General features: G+C 45.3%; 1 protein-coding gene across 1 annotated transcript; it reads right to left on the bottom strand.

The window, feature by feature from the left end:
- Positions 1–526: 526 nt before the first annotated feature.
- LOC115127415 (uncharacterized) lies at positions 527–26,182 on the bottom strand. Its single transcript, XM_065004491.1, has 17 exons — positions 25,761–26,182; positions 24,262–24,693; positions 22,338–22,772; positions 21,663–22,079; positions 20,964–21,395; positions 20,256–20,684; positions 17,304–17,756; positions 11,174–11,605; positions 10,466–10,894; positions 5,728–5,994; positions 5,354–5,611; positions 5,010–5,255; positions 4,505–4,762; positions 3,927–4,268; positions 3,559–3,828; positions 3,212–3,295; positions 527–3,078 (listed from the first exon to the last, which is right to left on the bottom strand). Exons 1-17 carry the CDS (start codon positions 26,180–26,182, stop codon positions 3,012–3,014), a joined length of 5,673 nt encoding a protein of 1,890 aa, XP_064860563.1. The 3' UTR covers positions 527–3,011.
- Positions 26,183–26,308: the final 126 nt, after the last annotated feature.

Genomic DNA, 26,308 nt, shown 5'->3' with positions numbered 1-26,308 from the left:
ATATGTTGTAAAATTGTTACATGTTACTGCACTGTTGGAGCTAGAAACACAAGCATTTCACTACACACGCAATAACATCTACTAAACATGTGAGTGACCAATAACATCTACTAAACATGTGTATGTGACCAATAACATCTACTAAACATGTGACCAATAACATCTACTAAACATGTGTGTGACCAATAACATCTACTAAACATGTGTATGTGACCAATAACATCTACTAAACATGTGTATGTGACCAATAACATCTACTAAACATGTGAGTGTTACAATTATATTTGATGATATGCACAAAACAAATGGAAGAGGCTAAAATTAGATGAAATTGAATGCATATTTATCCCTAATATTTACAACAAATGGAGGTAAAAGGATCTTACTTTGGGAACTAAGAAAATATTCTCTAAACCTCCCACTTTGGGCTGGATGTTTCAATGTGTATGTGACCCTCTTTCTTCAGGAAGCTTTGTTCTGACTTGAACTAGGACAGTACTGTGAAGACCGACGCTGGAGACGAGAAGCAAGTAAGGGTGTGAACATTTAATAACCAACGGACAGAAACAGAACACATACGTCAGACAAAACAAGAACAGCGTCTGGACAAGGGAAACACAAACGACAATAACGGTGACACAGGGAAGAGAACTGAGAAACAGACAGATATAGGGGACGTAATAAAACAGGTGATTGAGTCCAGGTGAGTCCACTATATATATATATATACAGACAGTACCACTCCAAAGTTTGGACACACCTACTCATTCAAAGGGTTTTTCTTTATTTTTACTATTTTATACATTTTAAAATAATAGTGAAGACATCAAAACTATAAAATAACACATGGAATGATGTTGTAACCAAAAAAGTGTTAAACAAAATATATTTGAGATTCTTCAAAAGTATTTGCATTCTCTCAACCAGCTTCATGAGGTAGTCACCTGGAATTACTTTCAATTAACAGGTGTGCCTTGTAAAAAGTTAATTTGTGGAATTTCTATTCTTCTTAATAAGTTTGAGCCAATTAGTTGTGTTGCGACAAGGTAGGGGTGGTATACAGAAGATAACCCTATTTGGTAAAAGACCAAGCCAATATTATGGCAAGAACAGCTCAAATAAGCAAAGAGAAATTACAGTCTATCATTACTTGAAGACATGAAGTTCAGTCAATGCAGAACATTTCAAGAACTTTAAAAACATTTTCAAGTGCAGTCTCAAAAACCATCAAGCTCTATGATGAAACTGCCACAGGAACGGAAGACCCAGAGTTACCTCTGCTGCTGAGGATAAGTTCAGTCGCGTTCATTAGAGTTAACTGCACCTCAGATTGCAGCCCAAATAAATGCTTCACAGAGTTTAAGTAACAGACACATTTTAACATCAACTGTTCAGAGGAGACTGCATGAATCAGGCCATGATGGTCAAATTGCTACAAAGAAACCACTACTAAAGGACACCAATAAGAAGAGACTTGCTTGGTCCAAGAAACACGAGCAATGGCTATTAGACCGGTGGAAATCTGTCCATAGGGCTGATGAGTCCAAATCTGAGATTATTTGGTTCCAACCGTCGTGTCTTTATGAAACGCAGAGCAGGTAAACGGTGATCTCGGCATGTGTGGTTCCCACCATGAAGCATGGAGGTGGTGGTGTGAAGGTGTGGGGGTGCTTTGCTGGTGACACTGTCTGTGATTTACTTAGAATTCAAGGCACACTTAACCAGCATAGCTACCACAGCATTCTACAGCGATACGCCATCCCATTTGGTTCGCGCTTATTGGGACTATCATTTGTATTTCAACAGGACAATGACCCAATCCACCTCCAGGCTGTGTAAGGACTATTTGAAAAAGAAGGAAAGTGATGGCGTGCTGCATCAGATGACCTAGCCTCCACAATCACCTGAATTCAATTGGTTTGGGATGAGTTGGACCGCAGAGTGAAGGAAAAGCAGCCAACAAGTGCTCAGCATATGTGGGAACTTCTTCAAGACTGTTGGAAAATCATTCCAGGTGAAGCTGGTTGAGAGAATGCCAAGAGTGTGCAAAGCTGTCATCAACAAACAATTGTAGAACACATTCACAGTAATCTGTTCGAAACGAAACTATAAATGTCACAAATTGACTGATCAACAAAAAGCATCAAAGTATGATTAGCATAAAGCTTAAAACACATGAATAAAACAAGTTCATTCCAATCATTTATTAAAAGAAACAAAATAATGTATGAATATTTAAAGTATTTACCCACAAACTGGTAAATCCAGGAAAAAGTAATAGTCACCCAGTAAAATACTACTTGAGTAAAGGTCAAAAAGTATTTGCTTTAAAATATACTTAAGTATCAAAATTAAAAGAATAAATCCTTTCAAATTATATTAAGAAACCCAGACGGCACGATTTTCTTGTCTTTTACATTTACGGAAAGCCACGGGGACTCCTTCACTCAGACATCATTTACAAACGGAGTTTGTTTAGAGAGTCCGTCAGATCAGAGGAAGTAGAGATGACCAGGGATGTTCACTTGATAAGAGCGTGAATTGGACCATATTCCTGTCCTGCTAAGTATTCTAAATACTTTTGGGTGTCAGGGAAAATGGATGGAGTAAACTGTACATTATTTTCATTAGGAATGTAGTGAAGTATAAGTAGTCAGAAATATAAATAGTAAAGTACAGATACCCCAAAAAACGGCATAAGTAGTACTTTTGTTTTTTTTAGTACCAATTGTTCGCCACCTTACGGGACTCCCATTCACGTCCGGTTGTGATACAGCCATCATAAGTAGTATTTTTACTTAAGTACTTCACACCACTGTGTCCACCAGAATATACAGTAAGAAACATTTTCAGATCAATCAGTGTGATTTTGAACCAGCCTTCTACATTGAACACATTATAGTGTTATTATAGAACATTATTTTCACCAGATGTCAAACCTCTTGTCTGTCAGGAAGGGTCTTCTGTCCTGGATTCAGCCTTCTCTTCCTGGACAAAGACCTGATGTTGTTTCACCAGATCTCAAACCTCTTGTCTGTCAGGAAGGGTCTTCTGTCCTGGATTCTGTTGTTGAAGAGTCTACAACATGATTATTATGAATCATTATTACATCATTAGACAACAAATCCTCCAACAGTTGCGCCCAGAAACAGACACACCCATATGATCTCACACACACACATGCTCTGCTCACCGTCACACACACCCTTACCGTATGGTGTGTATTGAAGTGTTGGTAGAGACCAGTTGGAGAATTCTGTCAGTCAGAGCATCAGTGATGTCATTGTGGCTCAGGCTACAACAGAGGGAGAGAGAGAGAGAGAGAGAGAGAGAGAGACAGAGAGGGAGACAGAGAGCAAGAGAGAGAGAGACAGAGAAAGACAGAGAGAGAGAGCAAGAGATAGAGAGAGAGAGAGCAAGAGAGAGACAGAGAGAGAAAGAGAGACAGAGAAAGACAGAGAAAGAGAGAGAGAGAGAGAGAGAACGAGTGGTCAGACATTTGTCATCTAGTGTCACACACACACACACACACACACACACACAGTGAAAGCCACTCACTCCAGGACTTGTACTTTATGCAGGTGTGTGATCAGGGGCTGTAGCTGGTGGACTGTGAGTTGACAGTGGCTGAGGTCCAGTTCTGACAGACCCTCTGAGTGTTCCAGAACCAGGGCCAGAGATCCACAGGCCTTCTGGTCCAGCCTGGTCTCACTGAGGTCCAGCTCCCCATCCAGGGCTCTGCACAGGGACTCTGCGTGCCTCAGCAGCCCCTCTTCAATCCCCTCACACACAAGGTCCAGCAGCTGAAGTAACAGATTTTTGCTGGGACTGAGAGGACAAGAAGCAGAGACAACATTATGACACAGTGTAGGTTTAACTCCCACTGATAAACTAGTTGGTCAAATTATTGTCTTTGTGTGTCTAACCTCAGCTTGACAATATGCAGGATGGGAAGCAGCTCCCTCAGTGCTCTGTCCTCCACCTTACAGTCTCTTAGGATGAGCTGGACCTGGTTCTGAACCAGCGGGGTGCCATGTTGGTTCTGCTTCAGAACAGAGTTGATGGCCTTGCAGTGGTCAGTGGTCAGACACAGAGCCTTCTCCTGGTCCTGAACTGACAGGTCCACAGAGGAGGAGCAGGAGAAGTCCAGTCTGTAGTGCAGAGACCTCAGCAGCCATACTGCTGTTGGTGGTGATGATGGTGCCCCCTGCTGGATCTGAGAGGCAGCACAGCACTGGAGGAAACTCAGCAGTAACCTCCTGTCAACACTACAGAGAGACAGAGAGAGACTTATTTACACACCATCACACATTAAAACACTGATAAACACACTACAACTCTGTTAGTCAGGTCAACTCCCAGGCGTTCCCCTTCAATTCCGCCCCTAGCTGAGGTTAAGGTTAGTACATTACACTAAGGTTAGGGTTAGAGGTTAAATCAGTCAGCAAGTGGAAAGCCTCATAGTTCTATCCATTCTAGCAGGGTCAAAGTGTGCCAAGTAAACCTGAGTTGGGAGACTCTGTCCAGAAGAGGCAGGATGCTCTCTATCTCCCCCGGTGGTATGGAGGTCCACAGCAGGTTGACTTTGACTTGGTGGCTGTGCTGCAGGGTAAAACACAGAGCAGTACAGTCCACTCTGTCCAGCTCTCTGCTGTTCAGGTTGATCCAATGGTCTGAAGACCTCAACAAACTGGACACACAGTCACTGTCTCTACTGTCATAGATCTGTCTGATGGTGGACTTTACAAAGCTGGAACTGGACCTGAACAAACATGACGAAAGGATTGTTGTGGTTACGTCAAGGTTTTATAAAGGATAAGTCACATAGTAACAACTGGCTGGATAGAACATTAATAATTAAAGACTATAAATATGGAATCAAGATCTTCCACCTCTTGAATAAAACCCTAATGATATTACAGAGGAAAACTCAGAACAACATGTCACTGGATACAAATAGTTATTTTATTATTTCTAGAAAGTCTGAACAGAGAAAGAAGTTCTCCCACCTCTTGAGAGTAACCCTTCCCAGAAAGGGGAGAAGATCTGAGCTGTTCTTCTCTAGGAGCCGGTTCTTCCTGAGGTCCACAGTGATGTTGTGGGTTGAATGCTGCAGTAGAGAGAGAAGCACTTCCCAGTCCAGCCTGCAGGAGGTCAGGTCTCCACCAACCTTCTCCAGGAACCACTGAGTCAAGTCCTTGTCCTGAGCTTCATACACAACTACAGCCAGCTGCTGCAGAGTGTCTGAGTTCAGTCTAGGAGGTTGGAACATACAGGCAGTCAGAAATATGAAGAAAAACACATGAATTAAGTTACTATTTCTACTTTTAAAAAACATCAGCTTCAGACTGACCTGAGAGAGAGAGGTCCCTGGTGACACAGCAGTGTGATGAGAGAGTGACCCTGGATGCAGAAGTCAGTCAGGTCCAGACACTGAACTCTCCAGAGTCTCAGCAGGGACGCCACACTACTCAGAGCCCTGGATAACACTCTCTCTGGAGGCTGGCTGCTCTTTAGGACCAGGGAGAGTTCTCGGACAGTCAGTGGAGTAGCACCTCTCCCTGTCCTCCTAACCAGTCTGGACAGTTTCACTGCCATACCCACACCGAGCCTGGAATGAAAAGACAAAATGCAAGTCACTTGAAACAGAGAAACCTTGTCAGATAAATACTCAATAAGAAAATAAACGATTGAATAGACCTGTAAAAGCTCTCTTCCTGAACATACCTGAGCTTGTGGAGCTTTGACTCATGTCTCAAAAGAAGTGCGGCTCCTTGGAGAGAGATCTTGCTGGGGGTGAGAGTGAGGTCCACTCTGGAGGCACAGAGACCCAGGACTCTCCCCACAGACCTGCAGGTTTTCCTGGGTAACTCTCCTCCCAGTGACAGGGTGGAGCCCAAGGCCTGGAGGAGAGAGGCCATCTGCTGGTCCTCCTCTCTGGACCTCACAGGGATGGATTCACACACAGTCTGGAAGAACCTGTCATCACCACAGCTGAAACAGCAAAACATCAAATCAGACATTTAGGAGACAGTGACGTCCAAAAGTATTGGGACAGTGACACATTGTTTGTTATTTTGGCTCTGTAGTCCAGCACTTTCTAAACGGTGAAAATGCCTTGACATTAAAGCTGACAGAATCACCTTTAACCTCAAAATAACAAAGGTGTCCATGTACCAATACTTTGACCTCACTGTACATGAAGACCTGCCTGTCATATAGAAATATAATTCCATGTCACAGGGAAAGTTACATAATATACAAGACATTTGGTTTTATAGATTAGATATTCTGAATATAAACGTTCAGATTCTTAAAGGTAAACAAGGTTTCTAAAAGACAAATGCATCACATAATTAAGATAAATTAAAAATATTTGACTAAACTCCATAATATCGGTGTTACTACAGCAACATTTGTTATGTTTTGAAAAATATATGAATAAAAAAAACAAATGTACGACATTTAGTAACATTTGAAATCTTGGTATAAATGTTACTAGCATCACATAACCACCACACATGTTCAGACTCACCTCAGCTGTGAGATGTAGGGCAGACACTGAAGGAAACTCCTCACTTCACTCTCTTCATCTGACCAGCCCTTCAGCTCTACTGTTTTTTTCTCTGGTTGGAGTTTCAGCACTTCTAGGAGGAGGGAGGCCTTTCTCTCTGAGAGGTCTATGGACCAGACTGCAGGCCTGGCTGACTGGTAAACTGGCTGTAATGCTGGAAGGACACTCCTGCCTGTTTGAGTCTCATAGTCCTTCACATGTGAGTACAGATCCAACAGGAAATCACTCTGTTTAGAATTGTCTCCATGGCGATAAGGAAAGGTGCTGTAAGAACACATTGATGATACCAGATTCAGTGTCTTCTCTCCTGTCTGCTCCTCCCAGTCTGCTGCTTGAGACAGGAGATCCACCAGGATCTTGTTCTGCTTTGAGGGATCAGACCTCCGTGGACAGAAACTGCAACAAGGACAGTAACAGCTGATTCAGACATGGATGAACACATGAAACCAGTCCTAGATAAAGATATATGAAGTAGTTTTACATTTACATAATGTGATTTGGTTATATGTTAAAGTATTTAATTTTAGAGACGTTCACATTATCTATGTGTGACATTTAGTAATGCATCATTAGTTACGTCAGGAAACGGGCTGATAAATGTTCCCAGATTCACCAACATGTGTAGTTTTATACGGAGCCTTCACCGTGTGCTGCCACTTTGCATCAGCAGTCAGAAAGGAGACTCTCTGGGGGCAGTTTGATAGTGGTGATGCTGCACAACTCTGGTTTATTTTCCCTCTTCCCTCTCTCTCTCCCTCTTCCCTCTCTTCACTCTCTCTCTATTCCCCCTCGCTCTCTTCCCCCCCCTCTCTCTCTCTCTCTTCACTTGTCCCTCTCTGTCTCGCTCTCTCTTCCCTCTCTCGCTCTCTTCCCTCTCTCGCTCTCTCCCCTCTCTCGCTCTCTTCCCTCTCTCGCTCTCTTCCCTCTCTCGCTCTCTTCCCTCTCTCGCTCTCTTCCCTCTCTCGCTCTCTCCCCACTCTCGCTCTCTCTTTCTCTTCCCTCTCTCTCTCTTCCCTCTCTCTTCCCTCTCTTTCGCTTCCCTCTCTCTCTCTTCCCTCTCTCTCTCTTCCCTCTCTCTCTCTTCCCTTTCTCACTCTTCAGCCTCTCGCTCTCTTCCCTCTCTCGCTCTCTTCCCTCTCTCGCTCTCTTCCCTCCCTGGCTCTCCCCCCTCACTCCCTCCTCCTCTCCCCTCTCTCTCTCGCTCTCTTCCCTCCCTCGCTCTCCCCCCCTCACTCCCTCCCTCTCTTCCCTCTCTCGCCCCTCTCTCGCTCTCTTCCCTCCCTCGCTCTCCCCCTCACTCCCTCCCCTCTCCCCTCTCTCTCTCTCATCCCTCTCTCTCTCCCCTCCTCTCTCTCTTTTCTCTCTCCTCCCTCTCGCTCTCTTCTCTCTCTTCCCTCTCCTCTCCTCTCTCCCTCTCCCACCTCTCTCTCCCCTCTCTCCCCCTCTCTCTCTTCCCTCTCTCTTCCCTCTCTCTTCCCTCTCTCTCTCCAGTGCCTTACACTGCAGCAGACTTTATTATAGTTTTCAATGCTCTTCCCTTTGAGGTTCAGCGTGGCTGGACTATCATTGCCCTGCCAGACGTATTTGGGTTGACATTTTAGTTAAAGGGAGGTTTCTTGCCAGTTTATTGTGTCTTGTTATTTGAACTGTATTGATGTGGTACTAATGACATATAGCCCAGAAGATTGTGGACATTTTAAGGACTTTGTTTGTCTATGACCCCCCACCATTCATACCCTCTGCACTCCTCCACTGGGAGGTAATACAGATTACTGCAAATCCTCTCCTGTTGATGACTGGGTTCTTTCTTGTAAATTGTTTCTATGAAGCTGCCGTTAAATTGCTCTGCCATCATTATTGTATGAGATATTATTGGTGGGGTTCCCTCTGTGCTGTGATGGGTGTTTTATATGGTGAGTCTTATTTTTTCTCTCCACTGGCTATCTGGCTAACAGGCTACAGTCTAGACAGTCTCTTCTGCTGATGTGTGTGTGTCTGGTAGTGGGTCTCTCTCTATCATACTCTTTTCCTTTCTACAGGGTTAATACCTGCCTGGCGTCCCAACAAATCTTTACCTTTACCCCTCTCTAACAATACAATACAAGATTTACCAACACTTGAAGTTTTAAATGTCAAATGTTTCTACAAGATAATAACCACTAGCATCACATAATCACTAACCACCACACATGTTCAGACTCACCTCAGCTGTGAGATGTGGGACAGACACTGAAGGAAACTCCTCACTTCACTCTCTTCATCTGACCAGCCCTTCAGCTCTACTGGTTTCTCCTCTGGTTGGAGTTTCAACACTTCTAGGAGGAGGGAGGCCTTTCTCTCTGAGAGGTCTATGGACCAGACTGCAGGACTGGCTAACTGGTAAACTGTCTGTAATGCTGGAAGGAAACTCCTGCCTGTTTGAGTCTCATAGTCCTTCACATGTGAGTACAGATCCAGCAGGAAATCACTCTGTTCAGAATTGTCTCCATGGCGATAAGGAAAGGTGCCTTAAGAACACACTGATGATACCAGATTCAGTGTCTTCTCTCCTGTCTGCTCCTCCCAGTCTGCTGCTTGAGACAGGAGATCCACCAGGATCTTGATCTGCTTTGAGAGATCATACCAGTCTGGACAGAAACTGCAACAAGGACAGTAACAGCTGATTCAGACATGGATGAACACATGAAACCAGTCATAGATAAAGATATATGAAGTAGTTATACACTTACATAATGTGATTTGGTATAATTTTGATTTGATTTTAGAAACATTCACATGATTTATCTATGACATTTAGTAATGCAACATTATTTATCTGTGACATTTAGTAATGCAACATTAGTTATGTCAGGAAATGGGCTGATAAATGTTCCCAGGTTCACCAACATGTGTAGTTTTATACAGAGCCTTCACCGTGTGCTGCCACTTTGCATCAGCAGTCAGAAAGGAGACTCTCTGGGGGGCAGTTTGATAGTGGTGATGCTGCACAACTCTGGTTTATTTTCCCTCTTCCATGTCTCTCTTTCTCTCTTTCCTTTCTCATCCTCTCTTCCCCATCTCTCTCTCTCGTCCCCCTCTCTCTCTCTCTCATCCCTCTCTTTCTCGCCTCTCTCTCTCATCCATCTCTTCTCCTTCTTCCCTCTCTCTCTCCCCCCTCTCCCCCTCCCTCTCTCTCTCTCTCCAGGACTTTACACTGCAGCAGACTTTATCATTGTTTTCAATGCTCTTCCCTTTGAGGTTCAGCGTTGCTGGACTATCATTGCCCTGCCAGACGTATTTGGGTTGACATTTTAGTTAAAGGGAGGTTTCTTGCCAGTTTATTGTGTCTTGTTATTTGAACTGTATTGATGTGGTACTCATGACATGTGGCCCAGAAGATTGTGGACATTTTAAGGCCTTTGTTTGTCTATGACCCCCCACCATTCATACCCTCTGCACTCCTCCACTGGGAGGTAATACAGATTACTGCAAATCCTCTCATGTTGATGACTGGGTTCTTTCTTGTAAATTGTTTCTATGAAGCTGCCGTTAAATTGCTCTGCCATCATTATAGTATGAGGTATTATTGGTGGGGTTCCCTCTGTGCTGTGATGGGTGTTTTATATGGTGAGTCTTATCTTTTCTCTCCACTGGCTATCTGGCTAACAGGCTACAGTCTAGACAGTCTCTTCTGCTGATGTGTGTGTGTCTGGTCTCTCTCTATCCTACTCTTTTCCTTTCTGCAGGGTTAATACCTGTCTGGCACCCCAACAAAATCTCTACCTTTACCCCTCTCTAACAATACTGCTACAAGATTTACCAACACTTGAAGTTTAATATGTCAAATGTTTCTACAAGATAATAACCACTAGCATCACATGATCACTAACCACCACACATGTTCAGACTCACCTCAGCTGTGAGATGTAGGACAGACACTGAAGGAAACTCCTCACTTCACTCTCTTCATCTGAACAGCCCTTCAGCTCTACTGGTTTCTTCTCTGGTTGGAGTTTCAGCACTTCTAGGAGGAGGGAGGCCTTTCTCTCTGAGAGGTCTATGAACCAGACTGCAGGAGCTGACTGGTAAACTGTCTGTAATGCTGGAAGGACACTCCTGCCTGTTTGAGTCTCATAGTCCTTCACATGTGAGTACAGATCCAACAGGAAATCACATTTCTGAAAGCGATATACTTTAGACAGCGACAACACTTTCTCTACAGTTGTTTGTATGGATCCTCTCTCATGGAGAGCTGCTTGAAGACACAGATTCAGTAGGAATGTCTTCTCTCTCTTTGTCCTTTCTTCTGGGGATCTTCTCTGATCATGTGGAGGAGTAAAACTGCAAGAACAGTTGAACAACAAATAGATGAATACGTGAGAGATATGATATGCATTTCTGATGGTGACATTATGGAGGGTAAAATACAATGACCATCTTTCTAAACTCATCATCCACTTCAATTGTTCCTTAAAATCCTGACTACAAAGACTGCATATTTTCCAAACAGTATGTGTATATTTAATTATTAAGTTACTGCAGAAAGCTACAAGCATCATCTCTAAAGGGAAATACAGGGACAGACAACTACAATCTCTGAAATGTACTGATCCAACTCACCTCAGCTGTGAGATGTAGGGCAGACACTGAAGGAAACTCCTCACTTCACTCTCTTCATCTGACCAGCCCTTCAGCTCTACTGGTTTCTTCTCTGGTTGGAGTTTCAGCACTTCTAGGAGGAGGGAGGCCTTTCTCTCTGAGAGGTCTATGAACCAGACTGCAGGAGCTGACTGGTAAACTGTCTGTAATGCTGGAAGGACACTCCTGCCTGTTTGAGTCTCATAGTCCTTCACATGTGAGTACAGATCCAGCAGGAAATCACTCTGTTTAGAATTGTCTCCATGGCGATAAGGAAAGGTGCTGTAAGAACACACTGATGATACCAGCTTCAGTGTCTTCTCTCCTGTCTGCTCCTCCCATTCTGCTGCTTGAGACAGGAGATCCACCAGGAACTTGATCTGCTTTGAGGGATCAGACCTCCATGGATGGAAACTGCAACAAGGACAGTAACAGCTGATTCAGACATGGATGAACACATGAAACCAGTCATAGATAAAGATATATGAAGTAGTTTTACATTTACATAATGTGATTTGGTTATATGTTAAAGTATTTAAATTTAGAGACGTTCACATTTACATTAAATTTACATTTAAGTCATTTAGCAGACGCTCTTATCCAGAGCGACTTACAAATTGGTGCTTTCACCTTATGACATCCAGTGGAACAGCCACTTTACAATAGTGCATCTAAATCTTTTAAGGGGGAGGGGGGGGTGAGAAGGATTACTTTATCCTATCCTAGGTATTCCTTAAAGAGGTGGGGTTTCAGGTGTCTCCGGAAGGTGGTGATTGACTCCGCTGTCCTGGCGTCGTGAGGGAGTTTGTTCCACCATTGGGGGGCCAGAGCAGCGAACAGTTTTGACTGGGCTGAGCGGGAACTGTACTTCCTCAGTGGTAGGGAGGCGAGCAGGCCAGAGGTGGATGAACGCAGTGCCCTTGTTTGGGTGTAGGGCCTGATCAGAGCCTGGAGGTACTGAGGTGCCGTTCCCCTCACAGCTCCGTAGGCAAGCACCATGGTCTTGTAGCGGATGCGAGCTTCAACTGGAAGCCAGTGGAGAGAGCGGAGGAGCGGGGTGACGTGAGAGAACTTGGGAGGTTGAACACCAGACGGGCTGCGGCGTTCTGGATGAGTTGTAGGGGTTTAATGGCACAGGCAGGGAGCCCAGCCAACAGCGAGTTGCAGTAATCCAGACGGGAGATGACAAGTGCCTGGATTAGGACCTGCGCCGCTTCCTGTGTGAGGCAGGGTCGTACTCTGCGGATGTTGTAGAGCATGAACCTACAGGAACGGGCCACCGCCTTGATGTTAGTTGAGAACGACAGGGTGTTGTCCAGGATCACGCCAAGGTTCTTAGCGCTCTGGGAGGAGGACACGATGGAGTTGTCAACCGTGATGGCGAGATCATGGAACGGGCAGTCCTTCCCGGGAGGAAGAGCAGCTCCGTCTTGCCGAGGTTCAGCTTGAGGTGGTGATCCGTCATCCACACTGATATGTCTGCCAGACATGCAGAGATGCGATTCGCCACCTGGTCATCAGAGGGGGAAAGGAGAAGATTAATTGTGTGTCGTCTGCATAGCAATGATAGGAGAGACCATGTGAGGTTATGACAGAGCCAAGTGACTTGGTGTATAGCGAGAATAGGAGAGGGCCTAGAACAGAGCCCTGGGGGACACCAGTGGTGAGAGCGCGTGGTGAGGAGACAGATTCTCGCCACGCCACCTGGTAGGAGCGACCTGTCAGGTAGGACGCAATCCAGCGTGGGCCGCGCCGGAGATGCCCAACTCGGAGAGGGTGGAGAGGAGGATCTGATGGTTCACAGTATCGAAGGCAGCCGATAGGTCTAGAAGGATGAGAGCAGAGGAGAGAGAGTTAGCTTTAGCAGTGCGGAGCGCCTCCGTGATACAGAGAAGAGCAGTCTCAGTTGAATGACTAGTCTTGAAACCTGACTGATTTGGATCAAGAAGGTCATTCTGAGAGAGATAGCGGGAGAGCTGGCCAAGGACGGCACGTTCAAGAGTATTGGAGAGAAAAGAAAGAAGGGATACTGGTCTGTAGTTGTTGACATCGGAGGGATCGAGTGTAGGTTTTTTCAGAAGGGGTGCAACTCTCGCTCTCTTGAAGACGGAAGGGACGTAGCCAGCGGTCAGGGATGAGTTGATGAGCGAGGTGAGGTAAGGGAGAAGGTCTCCGGAAATGGTCTGGAGAAGAGAGGAGGGGATAGGGTCAAGCGGGCAGGTTGTTGGGCGGCCGGCCGTCACAAGACGCGAGATTTCATCTGGAGAGAGAGGGGAGAAAGAGGTCAGAGCACAGGGTAGGGCAGTGTGAGCAGAACCAGCGGTGTCGTTTGACTTAGCAAACGAGGATCGGATGTCGTCGACCTTCTTTTCAAAATGGTTGACGAAGTCATCTGCAGAGAGGGAGGAGGGGGGAGGGGGAGGAGGATTCAAGAGGGAGGAGAAGGTGGCAAAGAGCTTCCTAGGGTTAGAGGAAGATGCTTGGAATTTAGAGTGGTAGAAAGTGGCTTTAGCAGCAGAGACAGAGGAGGAAAATGTAGAGAGGAGGGAGTGAAAGGATGCCAGGTCCGCAGGGAGGCGAGTTTTCCTCCATTTCCGCTCGGCTGCCCGGAGCCCTGTTCTGTGAGCTCGCAATGAGTCGTCGAGCCACGGAGCGGGAGGGGAGGACCGAGCCGGCCTGGAGGATAGGGGACATAGAGAGTCAAAGGATGCAGAAAGGGAGGAGAGGAGGGTTGAGGAGGCAGAATCAGGAGATAGGTTGGAGAAGGTTTGAGCAGAGGGAAGAGATGATAGGATGGAAGAGGAGAGAGTAGCGGGGAGAGAGAGCGAAGGTTGGGACGGCGCAATACCATCCGAGTAGGGGCAGTGTGGGAAGTGTTGGATGAGAGCGAGAGGGAAAAGGATACAAGGTATTGGTCGGAGACTTGGAGGGAGTTGCAATGAGGTTAGTGGAAGAACAGCATCTAGTAAAGATGAGGTCGAGCGTATTGCCTGCCTTGTGAGTAGGGGGAAGGTGAGAGGGTGAGGTCAAAAGAGGAGAGGAGTGGAAAGAAGGAGGCAGAGAGGAATGAGTCAAAGGTAGACGTGGGGAGGTTAAAGTCGCCCAGAACTGTGAGAGGTGAGCCGTCCTCAGGAAAGGAGCTTATCAAGGCATCAAGCTCATTGATGAACTCTCCGAGGGAACCTGGAGGGCGATAAATGATAAGGATGTTAAGCTTGAAAGGGCTGGTAACTGTGACAGCATGGAATTCAAAGGAGGCGATAGACAGATGGGTAAGGGGAGAAAGAGAGAATGACCACTTGGGAGAGATGAGGATCCCGGTGCCACCACCCCGCTGACCAGAAGCTCTCGGGGTGTGCGAGAGCACGTGGGCGGACGAAGAGAGAGCAGTAGGAGTAGCGGTGTTGTCTGTGGTGATCCATGTTTCCGTCAGTGCCAAGAAGTCGAGGGACTGGAGGGAGGCATAGGCTGAGATGAACTCTGCCTTGTTGGCCGCAGATCGGCAGTTCCAGAGGCTACCGGAGACCTGGAACTCCACGTGGGTCGTGCGCTAGGACCACCAGATTAGGGTGGCCGCGGCCATGCGGTGTGGAGCGTTTGTATGGTCTGTGCAGAGAGGAGAGAACAGGGATAGACAGACACATAGTTGACAGGCTAGAGAAGAGGCTACGCTAATGCAGAGGAGATTGGAATGACAAGTGGACTACACGTCTCGAATGTTCAGAAAGTTAAGCTTACGTAGCAAGAATCTAATTGACCAAAATGATTAAAATGATACAGTACTGCTGAGGTAGGCTAGCTGCGTTGTTGACACTACCCTAATCAAGTCGTTCCGTTGAGTGTGAAGTTTCTACAATGCTGCTATTCGGGGCTAGCTGGCTAGCTAGCAGTGTTGGTTACGTTACGTTGCGTTAGGAGAACGACAATAGCTGGCTAGCTAACCTAGAAAATCGCTCTAGACTACACAATTATCTTTGAAACAAAGACGGCTATGTAGCTAGCTATGTAGCTAGCTACGATCAAACAAATCACACCGTTGGGACTGTAATGAAATGAAATGAAAATGTGATACTACCTGTGGAGCGAAGCGGAATGCGACCGGAATGCGAAAGTTCTATTCAGTAGACGTTGGCTGGCTGTTGGCTAGCTAGGAGTGTCTCCTACGTTAAGGACGACAAAATAGCTGGCTAGCTAACCTCGGTAAATTAAGATAATCACTCTAAGACTACACACTCTAAACTACACAATTATCTTGGATACGAAGACAGCAAAGACAACTATGTAGCTAGCTAATACTACACTAATCAAGTTGTTCAGTTGAGTGTGATAGTTACTACAGTGCTACGGTAGCCGGTGAACGTATGCTAGCTGGCTAGCTGCTAGGCAGATAGGAGGACGACGAAATACGATAATAACGCAGTTATCACTCTAAGACTCCACACTCTAAACTACACAATTATCTTGGATACGAAGACAGCAAAGACAACTATGTAGCTAGCTAACACTACACAGCTAGCTAACACTACACAGCTAGCTAACACTTCACATTATCTATGTGTGACATTTAGTAATGCAACATTAGTTATGTCAGGAAATGGGCTGATAAATGTTCCCAGATTCACCAACATGTGTAGTTTTATACGGAGCCTTCACCGTGTGCTGCCACTTTGCATCAGCAGTCAGAAAGGAGACTCTCTGGGGGCAGTTTGATAGTGGTGATGCTGCACAACTCTTCTTTATTTTCCCTCTTCCCTCTCTCTCTCCCTCTTCCCTCTCTCTCTTCCCCATCTCTCTCTCTCTTCCCTCTCTCGCTCTCTCCCCTCTCTCGCTCTCTTGCCTCTCTCGCTCTCTCCCCTCTCTCGCTCTCTTCCCTCTCTCGCTCTCTCCCCTCTCTCTCTCTTCCCTCTCTCTCTCCCCTCTCTCTCTTCCCCCTCTCTCTCTTCCCTCGCTCTCTCTTCCCACTCTCTCTTTCCTCTCGCTCTCCCCCTCTCCCCCACCCTCTCTCTTCCCTCTCTCTCTCTTCCCCTCTTTCCCCTCTCTTCCCTCTCTCCCCCTCTCCCCTCTCTCTCTCGCTCTCTCATCCCTCTCTCTCTCCTCTCCCCCCTCTCTCTCTTCTCTCTCTTCCCTCTCTCTCTCTTCTCTCTCTCTCTTCCCTCTCTCTTTCCCTCTCTCTCTTCCCTCTCTCGCTCTCTTCCCTCTCTCCCTCTCTCTCATCCCTCTCTCTCTCCTCTCCCTCTCTCTCTCTTCTCTCTCTTCCCTCTCTCTCTCTTCTCTGTCTTCCCTCTCCTCTCCTCTCTCCCTCTCCCACCTCTCTCTCCCTCTCTCCCCCTCTCTCTCTTCCCTCTCCTCTCCTCTCTCTCTCTCTCTCCCCCCCTCTCTCCCCCTCCCCCTCTCTATCTCTCCAGGACTTTACACTGCAGCAGACTTTATTATAGTTTTCAATGCTCTTCCCTTTGAGGTTCAGCGTGGCTGGACTATCATTGCCCTGCCAGACATATTTGGGTTGACATTTTAGTTAAAGGGAGGTTTCTTGCCAGTTTATTTTGTCTTGTTATTTGAACTGTATATATGTGGTACTAATGACATGTGACCCAGAAGATTGTGGACATTTTAAGGCCTTTGTTTGTCTATGACCCCCCACCATTCATACCCTCTGCACTCCTCCACTGGGAGGTAATACAGATTACTGCAAATCCTCTCCTGTTGATGACTGGGTTCTTTCTTGTAAATTGTTTCTATGAAGCTGCCGTTAAATTGCTCTGCCATCATTATTGTATGAGGTATTATTGGTGGGGTTCCCCCTGTGCTGTGATGGGTGTTTTATATGGTGAGTCTTATCTTTTCTCTCCACTGGCTATCTGGCTAACAGGCTACAGTCTAGACAGTCTCTTCTGCTGATGTGTGTGTGTCTGGTCTCTCTCTATCCTACTCTTTTCCTTTCTGCAGGGTTAATACCTGTCTGGCACCCCAACAAAATCTCTACCTTTACCCCTCTCTAACAATACTGCTGCAAGATTTACCAACACTTGAAGTTTTATATGTCAAATGTTTCTACAAGATAATAACCACTAGCATCACATAATCACTAACCACCACACATGTTCAGACTCACCTCAGCTGTGAGATGTAGGACAGACACTGAAGGAAACTCCTCACTTCACTCTCTTCATCTGAACAGCCCTTCAGCTCTACTGGTTTCTTCTCTGGTTGGAGTTTCAGCACTTCTAGGAGGAGGGAGGCCTTTCTCTCTGAGAGGTCTATGGACCAGACTGCAGGAGCTGACTGGTAAACTGTCTGTAATGCTGGAAGGACACTCCTGCCTGTTTGAGTCTCATAGCCCTTCACATGTGAGTACAGATCCAGCAGGAAATCACTCTGTTTAGAATTGTATCCATAGCGATAAGGAAAGGTTCTGTAAGTCAACACTGATGATACCAGCTTCAGTGTCTTCTCTCCTGTCTGCTCCTCCCACTCTGCTGCTTGAGACAGGAGATCCACCAGGAACTTGATCTGCTTTGAGGGATCAGACCTCCGTGGACAGAAACTGCAACAAGGACAGTAACAGCTGATTCAGACATGGATGAACACATGAAACCAGTCATAGATAAAGATATATGAAGTAGTTATACATTTAAATAATGTGATTTGGTATAATTTTGATTTGATTTTTAGAAACATTCACATTATTTGGGCGGTAGCGTAGCCTAGTGGTTAGAGCGTTGGACTAGTAACCGAAAGGTTGCAAGTTCAAATCCCCGAGCTGGCAAGGTACAAATCTGTCGTTCTGCCCCTGAACAGGCAGTTAACCCACTGTTCCTAGGCCGTCATTCAAAATAAGAATTTGTTCTTAACTGACTTGCCTGGTAAAATAAAAATGAATAAATAAAAATGTATCTGTGACATTTAGTAATGCATCATTAGTTACGTCAGGAAACGGGCTGATAAATGTTCCCAGATTCACCAACATGTGTAGTTTTATACGGAGCCTTCACCGTGTGCTGCCACTTTGCATCAGCAGTCAGAAAGGAGACTCTCTGGGGGCAGTTTGATAGTGGTGATGCTGCACAACTCTTCTTTATTTTCCCTCTTCCTCTCTCTCTTCCCTCTCGCTCTCTCTCTCTTCCCTCTCTCGCTCTCTCTTCACTCATCCCTCTCTCTCGCTCTCTCTTCCCTCTCTCCCTCTCTCTCTCTTCCCTCTCGCTCTCTCTCTTTCCTCTCGCTCTCTCTCTCTTCCCTCTCTCGCTCTCTCTTCACTCGTCCCTCTCTCTCTTTCTCCCTCTTCCCTCTCTTCACTTTCTCTCTCTTCCCTCTCTCGCTCTCTCTTCACTCGTCCCTCTCTCTCTCTCGCTCTTTCTTCCGCTCTTTCTTCCCTCTCTCCCCTCTCTCGATCTCTCTTCACTCTCGCCCTCTCTCGCTCTCTTCCCTCTCTCGCTCTCTTTCCTCTCTCGCTCTCTTCCTTCACTCACTCTCTCTTCCCTCAAGCCCTCTCTCTTCCCCCTCTCTCTCGCTCTCCCGTCTCTCTCTCTCTTCCCCCTCTCTCTCTCTTCCCCCCTCTCTCTCTTCCCTTCTCTCTCTCTTCCACATCTCTCTCTCTTCCCTCTCTCTCTCTCTTCCCTCTCTCTCTCTTTTTCCCCCTCTTCCCTCTCTCTCTCTATTTACCCCCTCTCTCTCTCTCTTCCCTCTCTTCTCACTATTTTCTCTCAAGCTCTCTCTCTCTCTTCACTCTATTTCTCTTCACTCACTCTCTCTTCCCTCAAGCTCTCTCTCTTCCATTAAGCTCTCACTTCCCCCTCTCTCTCTCTCTTCCCTCTCTCTCTCTTTTCCCTCACTCTCTTTCTCTTCCCTCACTCTCTCTCTTCCCTCAAGCTCTCGCTCTTCCCTCAAGCTCTCTCTCTTCCCTCTCTCTCTCCCTCTTCCCTCTCTCTCTCTCTTCCCTCTCTCTCTCTTTTCCCTCTCTCTCTCTCTCTCTCTTCCCTCTTTCTCTCTCCAGTACTAATGACATGTGGCCCAGAAAATGTTGGACATTTTAAGGACTTTGTTTGTCTATGACCCCCCCACCATTCATACCCTCTGCACTCCTCCACTGGGAGGTAATACAGATTACTGCAAATCCTCTCATGTTGATGACTGGGTTCTGTTAAGGGAGTTTTTCTCAATAATGACTAATTATGTATACATTTCAATCAGGACTGACTAATCAGAATACTATTATGTTACTGTATAGATGTATGAATTTTCTTTTAATCCTAGTACTGAATATAATGTGTGTAAATATAATCAATAATTAGAACAATGACTGTCTGTTCCTTGGTAAAAATGAATGAATTTATAGTCAGACTGGCTAGAATGCTTATCTACACAGGCAGACCTTGGCTCGGTCGTAAATGATCTAAGTGGGGAGAGACGATGTGGGAAGGCTTGAGAACAATACAGCCATTGTACTGCTGGTTGATGAGACGGGGTAGTACGAAAACTAATGACGTCATTTTCAGTTTATAACCTGTGGTAAACTGTATCATGTTCAGTACTCTCGAGAATAAACGCTGCTGATTGATTTTGAGACTGTTCTCTGTCCATTTCATGCAAATAAGAGTCTTACAAATTCTTAGGAATTGACAGAGTGTTTAATTTTAATTGGGTATTAAAACATATAGGAATTTAATTCCTGTAACAGGTCTTTATTGTATATTATTTCTAGGAAGTTGCCGTTAAATTGCTCTGCCATCATTATTGTATGAGGTATTATTGGTGGGGTTCCCCCTGTGCTGTGATGGGTGTTTTATATGGTGAGTCTTATCTTTTCTCTCCACTGGCTAACAGGCTACACTCTAGACAGTCTCTTCTGCTGATGTGTGTGTGTCTGGTAGTGGGTCTCTCTCTGTCCTACTCTTGTCCTTTCTGCAGGGTTAATACCTGCCTGACACCCAAACTAAATCTTTACCCCTCTCTAACAATACTGCTACAAGATTTACCAACACATGAAGTTTTATATGTCAAATGTTTCTACAAGATAATAACCACTAACATCACATAATCACTAACCACCACACATGTTCAGACTCACCTCAGCTGTGAGATGTAGGGCAGACACTGAAGGAAACTCCTCACTTCACTCTCTTCATCTGACCAGCCATTCAGCTCTACTGGTTTCTTCTCTGGTTGGAGTTTCAGCACTTCTAGGAGGAGGGAGGCCTTTCTCTCTGAGAGGTCTATGGACCAGACTGCAGGAGCTGACTGGTAAACTGTCTGTAATGCTGGAAGGACCATCCTGCCTGTTTGAGTCTCATAGTCCTTCGCATGTGAGAACAGATCCAGCAGGAAATCACATTTCTGATAGTGATATACTTTAGACAGCAACAACACTTTCTCTACAGGTGTTTGTATGGATCCTCTCTCATGGAGAGCTGCTTGAAGATACAGATTCAGTAGGAATGTCTTCTCTCTCTTTGTCCTTTCTTCTGGGGATCTTCTCTGATCATGTGGAGGAGTAAAACTGCAAGAACAGTTGAACAACAAATAGATGAATACGTGAGAGATATGATATGCATTTCTGATGGTGACATTATGGAGGGTAAAATACAATGACCATCTTTCTAAACTCATCATCCACTTCAATTGTTCCTTAAAATCCTGACTACAAAGACTGCATATTTTACAAACAGTATGTGTATATTTAATTATTAAGTTACTGCAGAAAGCTACAAGCATCATCTCTAAAGGGAAATACAGGGACAGACGACTACAATCCCTGAAATGTACTGATCCAACTCACCTCAGCTGTGAGATGTAGGGCAGACACTGAAGGAAACTCCTCACTTCACTCTCTTCATCTGACCAGCCCTTCAGCTCTACTGGTTTCTCCTCTGGTTGGAGTTTCAGCACTTCTAGGAGGAGGGAGGCCTTTCTCTCTGAGAGGTCTATGGACCAGATAGCAGGACTGGCTGACTGGTAAACTGGCTGTAATGCTGGAAGGAAACTCCTGCCTGTTTGAGTCTCATAGTCCTTCACATGTGAGTACAGATCCAGCAGGAAATCACATGGCTGATAGTGATAAACTTCAGACAGTGACAACACTTTCTCTACAGTTGTTTGTATGGATCCTCTCTCATGGAGAGCTGCTTGAAGACACAGATACAGTAGGAATGTCTTCTCTCTCTTTGTCCTTTCTTCTGGGGATCTTCTCTGATCATGTGGAGGAGTAAAACTGCAAGAACAGTTGAACAACAAATAGATGAATACGTGAGAGATATGATATGCATTTCTAATGGTGACATAAAATACAATAACCATCTTTCTTAAACTCATTCACTTCAATTGTGCCTTAAAATCATGACTAGAAAGACTGCATATTTTCCAAACAGTATGTGTATATTTAATTATTAAGTTACTGCAGAAATATACAAACTTCCTCTCTAAAGGGAAATACAGGGACAGACAACTACAACCCCTGAAATGTACTGATCCAACTCACCTCAGCTGTGAGATGTAGGGCAGACACTGAAGGAAACTCCTCACTTCACTCTCTTCATCTGACCAGCCTTTCAGCTCTACTGGTTTCTTCTCTGGTTGGAGTTTCAGCACTTCTAGGAGGAGGGAGGCCTTTCTCTTTCTGAGGTCAATGAACCAGACTGCAGGAGATGACAAGTAAACTGTCTGTAATGCTGGAAGGACACTCCTGCCTGTTTGAGTCTCATAGTCCTTCACATGTGAGTACAGATCCAGCAGGAAATCACATTTCTGAAAGCGATATACTTTAGACAGCAACAACACTTTCTCTACAGTTGTTTGTATGGTTCCTCTCTCATGGAGAGCTGCTTGAAGACACAGATTCAGTAGGAATGTCTTCTCTCTCTTTCTTGTCTCTATATTATCCTTCAGTAGAGGAAATCTGAACAGACATTTTAAAACAGAGATGATAAACAGGTGAGTGACGAGGACTGATATGAGTAACAGGGTTGGGGAACTGAAAACTAATAGCACCACATGACTCAATCTTTTAAAACAATACAACTATGAATTGGAATTTTAGAGTTTCTACAGCTTCTTCATATGTTAATGTATTAACAAGATAAAGACAGTGTAAAACATGAATACTATCTACACCAGGTCAGTGATATATGGACTCTTGTTGGATAAACTCACTCACCTCAGCTGTGAGATGTAGGACAGACACTGAAGGAAAATCCTCACTTCACTCTCTTCATCTGACCAGCCCTTCAGCTCTACTGGTTTCTTCTCTGGTTGGAGTTTCAGCACTTCTAGGAGGAGGGAGGCCTTTCTCTCTGAGAGGTCTATGGACCAGACTGCAGGACTGGCTAACTGGTAAACTGTCTGTAATGCTGGAAGGACACTCTTGCCTGTTTGAGTCTCATAGTCCTTCACATGTGAGTACAGATCCAACAGGAAATCACTCTGTTTATAATTGTCTCCATGGCAATAAGGAAAGGTGCTGTAAGTCCACACTGATGATACCAGCTTCAGTGTCTTATCTCCTGTCTGCTCCTCCCACTCTGCTGCTTGAGACAGGAGATCCACCAGGAACTTGATCTGCTTTGAGGGATCAGACCTCCGTGGACAGAAACTGCAACAAGGACAGTAACAGCTGATTCAGACATGGATGAACACATGAAACCAGTCATAGATAAAGATATATGAAGTAGTTATACACTTACATAATGTGATTTGGTATAATTTTGATTTGATTTTAGAAACATTCACATGATTTATCTATGACATTTAGTGATGCAACATTATTTATCTGTGACATTTAGTAATGCAACATTAGTTATGTCAGGAAATGGGCTGATAAATGTTCCCAGATTCACCAACATGTGTAGTTTTATACGGAGCCTTCACCGTGTGCTGCCACTTTGCATCAGCAGTCAGAAAGGAGACTCTCTGGGGGGCAGTTTGATAGTGGTGATGCTGCACAACTCTGGTTTATTTTCCCTCTTCCCTCTCTCTCTCTTACCACTCTCTATTTCTCTTCCTCCTCTCTCTCTTTCCTCCCCTCTCTCTTCCCTTTCTCTCCCTCTCTCTCGTCCCTCTCTCTCTCTCGTCCCTCTCTCTCTCTCTCGTCCCTCTCTCTCTCGTCCCTCTCTCTCTCGTCCCTCTCTCTCTCTCGTCCCTCTCTCTCTCTCTCGTCCCTCTCTCTCTCGTCCCTCTCTCTCTCTCTCTCTCTCTCTCTCTCTCGTCCCTCCCTCTCCCTCTCTCTCGTCCTTCTCTCTCTCTCTCTCCCTCTCTCGTCCTTCTCTCTCTCTCTCTCCCACTCTCGTCCCTCTCTCTCTCTCTCTCCTCTGTCTTCCTCTCCTCTCCTCTCTCCCTCACCCATCTCTCTCTCTCTCTCCCCTCTATCTCTCTCTCCAGGACTTTACACAGCAGCAGACTTTATTATAGTTTTCAATGCTCTTCCCTTTGAGGTTCAGCGTGGCTGGACAATCATTGCCCTGCCAGACGTATTTGGGTTGACATTTTAGTTAAAGGGAGGTTTCTTGCCAGTTTATTGTGTCTTGTTATTTGAACTGTATATATGTGGTACTAATGACATGTGGCCCAGAAGATTGTGGACATTTTAAGGCCTTTGTTTGTCTATGACCCCCCACCATTCATACCCTCTGCACTCCTCCACTGGGAGGTAATACAGATTACTGCAAATCCTCTCATGTTGATGACTGGGTTCTTTCTTGTAAATTGTTTCTATGAAGCTGCCGTTAAATTGCTCTGCCATCATTATTGTATGAGATATTATTGGTGGGGTTCCCTCTGTGCTGTGATGGGTGTTTTATATGGTGAGTCTTATCTTTTCTCTCCACTGGCTATCTGGCCAACAGGCTACAGTCTCTTCTGCTGATGTGTGTGTGTCTGGTAGTGGGTATCTCTCTATCCTACTCTTTTCCTTTCTGCAGGGTTAATACCTGCCTGGCGCCCAAACAAAATATTTTCTTTACCCCTCTCTAACAATACTGCTACAAGATTTACCAACACTTGAAGTTTAATATGTCAAATGTTTCTACAAGATAATAACCACTAGCATCACATGATCACTAACCACCACACATGTTCAGACTCACCTCAGCTGTGAGATGTAGGGCAGACACTGAAGGAAACTCCTCACTTCACTCTCTTCATCTGAACAGCCCTTCAGCTCTACTGGTTTCTTCTCTGGTTGGAGTTTCAGCACTTCTAGGACGAGGGAGGCCTTTCTCTCTGAGAGGTCTATGGACCAGACTGCAGGAGCTGACTGGTAAACTGGCTGTATTGCTGGAAGGACACTCCTGCCTGTTTGAGTCTCATAGTCCTTCACATGTGAGTACAGATCCAACAGGAAATCACTCTGTTTATAATTGTCTCCACTGAGAAAAGGAAAGGTGCTGTAAGAACACACTGATGATACCAGCTTCAGTGTCTTCTCTCCTGTCTGCTCCTCCCACTCTGCTGCTTGAGACAGGAGATCCACCAGGAACTTGATCTGCTTTGAGGGATCAGACCTCCGTGGACAGAAACTGCAACAAGGACAGTAACAGCTGATTCAGACATGGATGAACACATGAAACCAGTCATAGATAAAGATATACCAGTCAGAAAGGAGACTCTCTGGGGGGCAGTTTGATAGTGGTGATGCTGCACAACTCTGGTTTATTTTACCTCTTCCATGTCTCTCTTACCACTCTCTCTTTCTCTCTTTCCTTTCTCATCCTCTCTTCCCCATCTCTCTCTCTCTTCCCTCTCTCGTCCCTCTCTCTCTCTCATCCCTCTCTTTCTCGCCTCTCTCTCTCATCCATCTCTTCTCCTTCTTCCCTCTCTCTCTTCTCTCCCTTCCATCTCCTCTCTCCCTCTCTCTCTCTCTCTCCAGGACTTTACACAGCAGCAGACTTTATCATTGTTTTCAATGCTCTTCCCTTTGAGGTTCAGCGTGGCTGGACAATCATTGCCCTGCCAGACGTATTTGGGTTGACATTTTAGTTAAAGGGAGGTTTCTTGCCAGTTTATTGTGTCTAGTTATTTGAACTGTATATATGTGGTACTAATGACATATAGCCCAGAAGATTGTGGACATTTTAAGGACTTTGTTTGTCTATGACTCCCCCCCACCATTCATACCCTCTGCACACCTCCACTGGGAGGTAATACAGATTACTGCAAATCCTCTCCTGTTGATGACTGGGTTCTTTCTTGTAAATTGTTTCTATGAAGTTGCCGTTAAATTGCTCTGCCATCATTATTGTATGAGATATTATTGGTGGGGTTCCCCTTGTGCTGTGATGGGTGTTTTATATGGTGAGTCTTATCTTTTCTCTCCACTGGCTATCTGGCTAACAGGCTACAGTCTAGACAGTCTCTTCTGCTGATGTGTGTGTGTCTGGTAGTGTGTCTCTCTCTATCCTACTCTTTTCCTTTCTACAGGGTTAATACCTGCCTGACACCCAAACTAAATCTTTACATTTACCCCTCTCTAACAATACTGCTACAAGATTTACCAACACTTGAAGTTTAATATGTCAAATGTTTCTACACGATAATAACCACTAGCATCACATGATCACTAACCACCACACATGTTCAGACTCACCTCAGCTGTGAGATGTAGGGCAGACACTGAAGGAAACTCCTCACTTCACTCTCTTCATCTGACCAGCCCTTCAGCTCTACTGGTTTCTTCTCTGGTTGGAGTTTCAGCACTTCTAGGAGGAGGGAGGCCTTTCTCTTTCTGAGGTCAATGGACCAGACTGCAGGAGCTGACTGGTAAACTGTCTGTAATGCTGGAAGGACCATCCTGCCTGTTTGAGTCTCATAGTCCTTCACATGTGAGTACAGATCCAGCAGGAAATCACTCTGTTTATAATTGTCTCCACTGAGAAAAGGAAAGGTGCTGTAAGAACACACTGATGATACCAGCTTCAGTGTCTTCTCTCCTGTCTGCTCCTCCCACTCTGCTGCTTGAGACAGGAGATCCACCAGGAACTTGATCTGCTTTGAGGATAAGGCCTCCATGGATAGAAACTGCAACAAGGACAGTAACAGCTAATTCAGACATGGATGAACACATGAAAACAGTCATAGATGAAGATATATGAAGTAGTTATAGATTTACATAATGTGATTTGGTTTAATCTTGGT

The sequence above is a fragment of the Oncorhynchus nerka genome, linkage group LG18, assembly GCF_034236695.1.
Source record: "Oncorhynchus nerka isolate Pitt River linkage group LG18, Oner_Uvic_2.0, whole genome shotgun sequence".
Taxonomy (NCBI): domain Eukaryota; kingdom Metazoa; phylum Chordata; class Actinopteri; order Salmoniformes; family Salmonidae; genus Oncorhynchus; species Oncorhynchus nerka.
The sequence above is the reverse complement of the archived record's forward strand: the minus strand, read 5'-3'. Positions and strand labels throughout refer to the sequence as shown.

Excerpts from the sequence above, each read along its gene's own strand:
- LOC115127415 (XM_065004491.1), bottom strand. The coding sequence starts at position 26,182 with ATGGAGGCCTTATCCTCAAAGCAGATCAAGTTCCTGGTGGATCTCCTG. Across the intron at positions 21,396-21,662 it reads CCCTACATCTCACAGCTGAG|TTTTACTCCTCCACATGATC; the intron begins GTGAGTTGGATC and ends CTGTTCTTGCAG. Across the intron at positions 3,829-3,926 it reads CTGCATATTGTCAAGCTGAG|TCCCAGCAAAAATCTGTTAC; the intron begins GTTAGACACACA and ends TTGTCCTCTCAG.